The sequence below is a fragment of the Physeter macrocephalus genome, chromosome 7, assembly GCF_002837175.3.
Source record: "Physeter macrocephalus isolate SW-GA chromosome 7, ASM283717v5, whole genome shotgun sequence".
Classification (NCBI taxonomy): domain Eukaryota; kingdom Metazoa; phylum Chordata; class Mammalia; order Artiodactyla; family Physeteridae; genus Physeter; species Physeter macrocephalus.
The window spans coordinates 3550357-3560126 of NC_041220.1; the positions used below are offsets into that span (position 1 = coordinate 3550357).

The 9770-nt window shown below is 45.8% G+C and overlaps 1 protein-coding gene across 13 annotated transcripts in view; it reads left to right on the plus strand.

The window, feature by feature from the left end:
- Positions 1-9770, plus strand: part of RAPGEF2 (Rap guanine nucleotide exchange factor 2) — a 339240-nt gene that overhangs the window by 247438 nt on the left and 82032 nt on the right. For all 13 annotated transcript variants that reach the window (XR_008617729.1, XR_003680424.2, XR_003680423.2 and 10 more), the window contains 6 exons: positions 279-662; positions 2451-2662; positions 2753-2876; positions 3478-3501; positions 4539-4762; positions 6222-6416. Coding sequence is in view for 10 of the 13 variants with exons in the window: in XM_024126687.3 (XP_023982455.1) it covers positions 279-662; positions 2451-2662; positions 2753-2876; positions 3478-3501; positions 4539-4762; positions 6222-6416 (1163 nt within the window). In the remaining 3 variants the exon portion in view is untranslated. The remainder of the gene's footprint in view (positions 1-278; positions 663-2450; positions 2663-2752; positions 2877-3477; positions 3502-4538; positions 4763-6221; positions 6417-9770) is intronic.

A 9770-nucleotide genomic window follows, 5' to 3' on the forward strand; every position in this document is an offset into this window, starting at 1 on the left:
TTAGCAAAAAAAAAAAAAAAAAGTAATCTAGAAGGCAGGGAAGGACAAGACAAAATGGATTTCACCTGGTACAGATGCAATTCCATGTGGTGCGTTAGTTTCTGTCGGTGGCTTCTGGGCCGGGTTCTGTGATCTGGTGACCGAGGAGCTGCTGCCTTCTCTGTCTGTCCTTCCATCATTCAGTGGAGTGTTCTCACCACCGTTCAGTAGACAGCATCGTTCTTTCAAGGAGTGTGGTGAGACTGCTGCTTAGGCTCTGAATTCTGTGTCTCTCACAGGTATTACTTGAAAAACAACATGGAGACGGAGACCCTTTGTTCGGACGAAGAGGCCCAGGAGCTGCTGAGGGAGAGTCAGATCTCCCTGCTGCATCTCAGCACCGTAGAGGTGGCCACGCAGCTCTCCATGCGCAACTTTGAGCTCTTCCGCAACATCGAACCCACTGAGTATATAGATGACTTATTTAAGCTCAAATCGAAAGCCAGCTGTGCCAACCTGAAGAAATTCGAGGAAGTCATCAACCAGGAGACGTTTTGGGTGGCCTCTGAGATTCTGCGGGAGGCGAACCAGCTGAAGAGGATGAAGATCATTAAGCATTTCATCAAGATAGCTCTGCACTGCAGGGAGTGCAAGAATTTTAACTCCATGTTTGCAATCATCAGGTAAGAGCATGTTTGTCATAAGGTTCGATTCAGTTTGCAGATTTGAAAATGTATCAGTCCCTGAAAACCGTAGACTCTGTGTGAGTGTAGCAGTTTTTAATTGCATCATATGGAACAATTCTTTTCCTCTGGATCCTAATCTTAATCCTTAATTTAAAATCTCTCGTAATGGATGGACCTAGAGATGATCATACTAAGTGAAGTAAGCCAGACAAAGACGAATATCATATGATATCGCTTATATGTGGAATCTTAAAATATATATATAAATGAACCTATTTACAAAACAGAAAGAGACTCACAGACGTACAAAACAAATGTATAGCTAGCTAGCAAAGGGGGAAGAGGTGGGGGAGGGATAAATCAGGAGTTTGGGATTAACATATACGCACTACTATATAGAAAATAGAGCACCAACAAGGACCTACTGTAAAGCACAGGGAACTCTCCTCAGTATTTTGTAATAGCCTGTAAGGGAAAAGAATCTGAAAACGAATAGATACATTCTTTTTATATGTAGATAGAATAGATATATATAGATGTGTGGTGTGTGTGGTGTGTGTGTGTGTGTCTGTGTGTGTATGTGTGTATATGATGAATCACTTTGCTGTGTATACCTGAAACTAACACAACATTGTAAATCAGCTATACTTCAAAAAAAATTCTCTTTTATGCTGATTTAAAGCCCAGAAAATCTCTATTCACCACTTTTTTAGCTCTGTGACTTTGGGCAAATTATTTGAACTTCTCTGAAAATCATTTTATTTCTCTATAAAATAACAGTGACCCAAAGAGTTACCAAGTAGACTAAATGACACAATGTATGTGGAGTTCCATCAGCCAGCACAAAGCAGGGGGATGCCTAGTAAATGTTACTTTTCTTCCCTTTTAAGTGCTTGGACTGAGGCTGGAAGAAAGTGCAGACGGAAACAATGAGCAATATTGATGTTGATGGTGGTGATTCAGTTAGTCATTTTTTCTGTCTAGGAGTTTGATCATGCTCTTATTCGTTTGTTTTTGTTTTTTTTACTTGGCGTATAGTTGCTTTACAATGTTGTGATAGTTTCTGCTGTACAGCGAAGTGAATCATTGATACGTATACACATATATCCCCTCTTTTTTGGATGTCCTTCCCATTTGTGTCACCGCAGAGCAGTGAGTAGAGTTCCCTGTGCTGTACAGCAGGTTCCCCTCAGTTGTCTGTTGTGTACATAATATCAAGAGCGTATACATGTCCATCCCAGTCTCCCAGTTCCTCCCCTCCCCGCTGCTTCCCCCCTTGGTATCCATACATTTGTTCTCTACGTCCGTGTCTCTATTTCTGCTTTATAGATAAGATGGTCTATACCAGTTTTTTCAGATTCCACATATATGCGTTAATATACGATATCTGTTACTCTTCCTATTCTTATGGCTTTGGTTTCATGTTACTACTCTAGGATGTTATCAAACGGCTGCTTGGCACCAAGCACTTTATGTATGGAGACGAAGCAAGGAAACACAGCCCTGCCCTCAGGACTCCTGGCGTTCCAGTTGTTATGCTTACAGTAAACAGACCAGGAGGGCGTAAAGGGAAGAAGAGTAGAACCCCTCGGCCCTGTCCCTGGTTTCAGCTTCAATTCTCATCACCCAGAATTATTAACACTCTTATGAATCCTGTACTTTGCTCTGCATACACAGCATTCACACAGAGCTGTCACATGTTAAGAACTAAACAACATGCTCTTTTACTTACTTCGTAAGGATGAGTCATTTAATTTTATACCGCTTTTCCTTTCTCCCCCTCAGCGGCCTAAACCTGGCCCCAGTGGCAAGACTGCGAACCACCTGGGAAAAACTTCCCAATAAATACGAAAAGCTGTTTCAAGATCTCCAAGACCTGTTCGATCCTTCCAGAAACATGGCAAAATACCGCAACGTCCTCAACAGCCAAAACCTACAGCCTCCCATCATCCCCCTGTTCCCGGTGATCAAGAAGGATCTCACGTTCCTTCACGAGGGTAAGTATAAGTTGGAAGATTTCTGTCTCCGCTTGTGGAGGCATAGGGTAAATGCCATGTGATTCCCTTTTCCTTCTTTGCCAATTACAGGGAACGACTCCAAAGTCGACGGGCTGGTCAATTTTGAGAAGCTAAGAATGATTGCAAAAGAAATTCGTCACGTTGGCCGAATGGCCTCTGTGAACATGGACCCTGCCCTCATGTTCAGGACTCGGTGAGTGTGTCACCCTCAGCAGTGCTCGCGGGGTTAGAGAAGGTTGAGCTTAGAGCTTCCTGGTAAATGAGAAGATTGTGAATAGGCCCGCCTGTAGCGTGGTGAAACGTAGCAGGGTGTGTGGGGAACCTCCGTGGAGCTCTGATTTGGAATGACTGCCTGATTCCGCACGCAGTGCACTGTGGGCTGTCAGTGAGAACAGTTGGTCCCTCAGACATTTTTCATTGAACGTGGGGCACAGCTATTTTTATTTTTCAGAACGCTGACTTGCAGAGCTAGAAGGTGTAGATGATCGTATGAACTAAAATATATAAACAATCCGAGCAGCATTGCCTCACTGACCACACAAGGAATTTAGCTGTCAGTGTAGCCCCAAATGATGGATCCAGTGTGAAGGGGGGAGCGAAAGTCTTGAGAACCAGATATTTACATATGTTTGTCTTTTGAGCCAGAAGACTGTTGCTGGTCAAGTTGTTTGTGTGAGGAGGTTTGTGGGCTTCTAGTACTGCTCATCCAGAAGTCTGGTCCTTTCTTTCTGAGCTTGTGATCTCTCTGTCTCTCTCTACACCCATGCTTCAACCTCCACGGCTCTCACTTACAGGAAGAAGAAGTGGAGGAGTCTGGGGTAAGTGGCGGGGACACTGCACACCCACACTGTTCTCGTCCCGCTCGTGGCATTGTTTTCTTACCTGCTGTGTTCTCTGATGCTTTGCATTTTTGCATTTTTTCCTAACCCTCTTGCTCTAGCAGAATTTCAGTTGGCAAACTGACTTCAAGTTTCATCTACTGGGGCTTTTGCTTTGGAGGTCATGACCCAAGAGAGCTGTGAAATGCTTGGTGATTGTTCTGGGGAACAGTAGGCCAGGCCTACTCCTGAGCTTTCCGAAAGACTTCATTTTAATATCGTTTGTGTGTTTTGACATGAGAAAAATCCAACCTGGGGTGAGGGGAGAAAGGATGTCGGAAGGAAAAATTGTGCAGTTTAAATACTGTTGCACAGATTTTTGAGAAGTAAATTATATGTAGTACAAAAGGTGCCCCTCGGTGTTAAGACTAAATTTTTTACAGCTCAACTAACTACTGTTTTCATCCTATAAACCAATTCTTTTCAAAAATAATTCTTAACAACTCATGTGCTAGTTTCCATACATGTGTTTTCACATTTGCATGACCATTTTATTAACAGATTGACCATATTACTTGACGAACTCACTACATTTAACCCAAGCAATAAGAAAACAATCGTGAACATTGTAATTTCTTTAAATTTATGTAAGACATCCTCTTTAGGAGAAAAAAAATTAATGTCACTCTTAATGATTGCAACTGTGTGTTTATTCTTGCATGAGCTTTTACATATAATCATTATTACTTGCTGGCTTCTACGAGAGAGCTGCCTTGAATGCTCTATAGAGGCGAAAAGTAGAATTTTCTAGTTGGAACGGAACAAGTGCCAAACATACGTGTATGTAGGATTCTTTTTAAACTTGAAAAAAATTTTTTTGATCTGTATGATTCTATATTCCTTTGTAAAGTTTACTTACCAGAATGAGGCATGTGGCCTTTTGAACGTAGACTATTCGTAGGAGTCTCGGCACGTTTCCAGTAGATAAAGTGATCCCATGCTGGAGCGAGCTGCAGCTCTACCTTTTCGTCTTCCAGGTCTCTCAGCCAGGGTAGTACAAACGCAACAGTGCTAGACGTTGCTCAGACAGGTGGTCACAAAAAGCGGGTGCGTCGTAGCTCCTTTCTCAATGCCAAAAAGCTTTACGAGGATGCCCAAATGGCTCGAAAAGTGAAGCAGTACCTGTCCAATTTGGAGCTGGAGATGGACGAGGAGAGCCTTCAGACGTTATCCCTGCAGTGCGAGCCGGCCACCAACACATGTGAGTTTCTCCTTAAGGTGGCTGCCGGGTCCAGCTGGAATGCAGATTGGTTTCCTGTGCCGATAAAGCAGGGCTGGGCCCAGGGGGAGCTAGCATCCTGAGACACGCTCGCCTTTCCCTTGAAGGCGGCTCTGGGGACCCCGCGGCGCTGTCCTGGGCTGAGCCCTGTGCCCAGCGGGGTTCACGTGGGGACCACGACACCGTAGGCTTCTTCGGGGTGACTGGCTTTGGTTTCATCCCGACGCAGCCAGAGTGCCGCCAGGGGACACAGGGGCAGGTGCAGCTCCCATTTGCATCCCTTGTTTTCTCACAAAGATACTTGCCAAGTGATGGGCAGCCTGGGAGGGGCACAGAGCTAGGTGTGCTGGCTGCCTCTGACCCCCTCAGCCCGGCCGGCACTTGGCAGTGAGTTCAGCTACCGTGTAAGGCAGGAATTCTCCACAGGGAACCACAGCTCAGCCTAATGTGTAGCTCCCCAGCCTTTGAAAGTCCGGCCAGGCCAGAAATGGGGGCTACTTTCTCTTTCTCGGCCTCCATATTTGTAAGACAGAGGCGTTTTCCATTTAAGACACTTTGGGGTCTTTTATGGGCAAGTGTGAAGATCCTTGCTGTAGGGCTTAAATGTTAGATAATTTGAGAAAGATTCAGGTTATCAGACTTACCAGGACACAAAGCGCTGTGTGTCATGGTGAAGAGTCTGTCCTCAAGAGGCAGATGGGTCTGAGTTCAGAGCCTGTTTCTTCCTTGTACTGACAGTGTCACCTTAGGCCGGTTACTTGAGCTCCATCCACTATGTGTAAGATGAGGGAAGGAAGTCATCGAGTTGTCTTGAATATTAATACACTTAAAATACAGCATTTAATTGCCCTGTTAAATTGGCTTGCTTTCCATCTGCCGTGGAATTATACGCTCAGTACGATACTCAAGGAGTGTACTGGCTGCTATTAGCAACATCGATAATTCTACCCGCTTGGAGAGAGAATTTGATAGTGAAAAGACTGCAGCTAGTATCATCTACTGAATTAAAACGAAGCTCATATATGTCAAGACATCTTGGGTGCCATTTTAGAAAAATAATTCCTAATGGTCTTCCTGTTGTAGCTTGTATAATAGATTTGTGTTTTTCGTAGACGTACGTACAGCGTACTGAGCTGTCCACATTTTTCATTTCTTTTTAAATGTGGTACTTGAAACAGTATCATCTCTCGAGACGGCTTGTTTCATAAAGTGAATCTTGGAGTGAATCTTGGTTCCGTCGTGCCTTCTTTCTGTGACGGAGGTTCTCCCCCACACCCCCGCCCGCCGCTGTTTCTCTCCTTTATCTGTGGGCCACAGGGGAAAAGAGATACACATTTCCGTGTCCTAACTGTGGGAAATGCTCATGCAGTTCTAAAAGTATCCCGTGTGTGGCCACTAACCTCTTAAACTTCTCGTTGTTTTCACGCCGAACAATTACCAGTGCCCAAGAATCCCGGTGACAGAAAGCCTGTCAAGGCCGACACCTCCCCGGTGGCCCCGAGGGCAGGGCTGCAGCCGAAGCCGCCGCCGCAGGCTCCGCAGCCATCGCAGAGGCCCAGCCCGGGGCTGCAGCTTCCCGCCGTGCCCCTCTATCCTTCGCGGAAGAAAGTGCCCCTACGGGATCTCCCGCCTTTCGGTAGGTGACTTAAGTCCACGCACACGTTTTTCTTTTTCCCTCTTAATTTACTTTCTGTTGAAGTAGAGTTGAATTACACTGTTGTGTGACTCACTACAGTCAGTCAGTCTTTGACAAAGGAGGCAGGAAGCGGTGGGGAAGCGACAGCCTCTTGGGCGAGTGGCGCTGGGAAGGCTGGACGGCCGCGTGCAAATCAGTGACGTTGGGACACACGCCCTCGCGGCAGGCGCAAAAGCATAAGCTCACAATGGCTCACAGACTTCAGCGGAACACAGGACACCATGCACCTCCTGGAAGAGAGTTGCAAAACATTCTCCGATGTAAATCGTAGCAGTGTTTTCTTAGGTCAGTTTCCCAAGGCAATGGAAATAAAAGCAAAAAATAAACAGATGGGACCTAATGAAGCTTACAAGCTTTTGCTCAGCAAAGGAAACCGTAAACAAAAGGAAAAGACAGCCCGTGGGCACTTCCCTGGTGGCGCAGCGGTTAAGACTCCGCACTCCCAATGCAGGGCGCCCGGGTTCGATCCCTGGTCCAGCAACTACATCCCACATTGCATGCTGCAACTGAGAGTTCGCATGCCGCAACTAAGGAGCCCCCGAGCCGCAACCAGGGAGCCCACCTGTCACAACCAAGACCAACACGACCAAATAAATAAATTTTTTTTTTTTAAAAAAAAAGAAGAGGCAACCTGCGGGCTGGGAGAACATATTTGCAAACAATGTGACTGACAAGGACTTAATTTCCAAAATATACAGACGGCTCGTATAACTCGACAACAAAAAACAACCCACAACCCTCTTTTGGCGCTATTCATTCACTGCCTGCTTCGTAGACTAGGAAACGATACTTATCACGGGTAACCTCATCTGGTATACTTGCGTGTCCGTCTGGTTGTTCCCTCTTTATGAGACATTAGTGTTCACAAAGTTAAACTTTACTTTTACCAGTGGGAAGGACTGTTTTCATCGAGCATCTCATTTAATCATGCTCGTTTGTCATAGCAGTGGAGGCAAGGCATGCCATGGGGAAATTAGGCTATTACTCATTTAATTTTTAACAAGTAAAGAGGCTGTTTTGTCCATATACCTTGTTTAAACTAGCTTTGCCTTATGATCAATGAGTTGCTGGAATTTAGGCGGAATATTTTAAAGTGAAATGATTTGTCCGGAGGCGAACTCTCATTTCTTGAATCACTGATTCTGTAAACAGTCAGTTTGTGAATGTTAAAGGAGCCAAAGCAGGGACTTCCCTGGTGGTCCATTGGTAAAGAATCCGCCTTCCAATGCAGGGGACGGGGGTTCAATCCCTGGTCGGGGAATTAAGATCCCACATGCCGCGGAGCACCTAAGCCCGTGAGCCACAACTGCTGAGCCCCGCGTGCCACAACTACTGAAGCCCGCGCGCCTAGAGCCCGTGATCCACAACAAGAGAAGCCACCACAATGAGAAGCCCGCGCACCGCAGCGAAGAGTAGCCCCCGCTCGCCGCAACTAGAGAAAGCCCGCGCGCAGCAACGAAGACCCAATGCAGCCAAAAATAAAAAGAAAGAAAAAGAAATATTTACATTGTTCCCCCTATCACAAATGAACTGAATTAGTGTTCCTTTGTCCACTGTTTTGTTTTTTTATTATTATTATTATTCTTTGGCCGCACTGCGCGGCACGCGGGATCTTAGTTCCCCGACCAGGGATTGAACCCGTGCCCCCCTGCAATGGAAGCGTGGCGTCTTAACCACTGAACCGCCGGGGAAGTCTCTCCACTGTGTTGTTAATATTCTTATATTCCCAAGTCCCCTGCAAGCTGACCTCTACGGCCTATTTTCTGTCGAGCTTCTGATACGGACACAGCCTGTTAACCCCCCATGTAGGTGCACCTGATGGAAAGCCATCCCCGCCCCCCTTCTCCAGAGAGACTGTCTCTCCAATATTTTTAGGCCTATTTGAATTTATGACCTTTAGAAATGCAGATGGGATAGTCATGTGTCCTCTTAGGATAGTTGCACATTTAAAGTCACAGAATATAAAATAGTAACTTGGGGATGCTGAGCCCACCCCCATTCATGAAATAAATGTTGTCTGAATACTTCCTGCATTTCTTACTTCAGTGTCTTTGTCATCCCTAGAACTACTTTTGAAGTGGAACAGATTTTTGTAAGGCATAGCATCTTCACATCCATCTTCACTGTTTGAAGGCAGCACTTTTTGAATCTGTGTATGATGCCGGCTTGGAAATCTTTTCCAAATCAAAGCTATTCATTCGTGTAGCTTAGGTGTCGCTGGTGTTTTCATGTACCCTGTATATATCAGTATCTGCGCATGTAATTAAAAGATTGCTTGAAAGGCGATTTTTAAAAGATTGTATTAAAGTAGTATCGAACACTTAACAGGTGTTGAGGTGAAATGAAGAATTAAATCTCTGTTAAATTTCATTGCCTCCTTTTTAATGGATTCTGTTAAGTCTGAGAACATAAAAACTAACATTCACTGAGGTAGTGTCAACCTATAATGCCTTCCCTCAGGTCTCTTTGTTGTTCAGAATGAGGTAATTGAGAGTGCCTCATAATGAGGCTTAGTAAACGTCTCAGTGTGACTCCCTCATTCCTAAAAGTAAAATTTTAGGGGAAAAATCACCTGATACTGGCACATGGAATCCTTTTTCTTCCGCCCTGCATCATCCGACTTGATCCTGCACTTGGCGCTGCGCTGGATGGCTTCCGCCTCCGCACCCCTTTACCCAACTCCTGGGAACCCCCCCCGGTGGCTTCCAGGACCCTTCTGGGACCCGGCACTCTCTGGGTCCCCTCCTACCTTCTCTGTCATCCGCTTACTGATGAAATATTAGCCTGATTTCTTAGCGCTCCTTCAGTCTCTTTTCTCGCCACTTCCTTTTGGCTCTTGGCTCTTGACTTTCCTTCCATCACTCCCACGTCCCACGAGCTAACTTTTCCAACACCACCAAAATAACCTGTTTCCAACCCAAACTTGAGTTCTGATAAATATTCTGGGCTGCGCCGCTCTCATCCTAACTCAGAGTATTTCCAGATTGTCTCTTTGTTTCTTCATCGCTGTCCAATGTATTGTTGAAGAGCGTGGTGGTCGAGGTTTGGAACCCAGAGTGGAATAGCAGCAGCCTTTCTAGCCCTCGGCAGGTGTCAGCAGACACACAGCGGGCACCTTGTGCCCCCTGTGGGCTCACCGCTTACACGGGCAGAGTACAGAGACCACGAGCCTGGAAGCAACCTGCAACGACATGTGACATTCAGTCTTAACACAAAATAAGTGTTTTTGGGGCTTCCCCGGTGGCGCAGTGGTTGAGAGTCCGCCTGCCGATGCAGGGGACGCGGGTTCGTGCC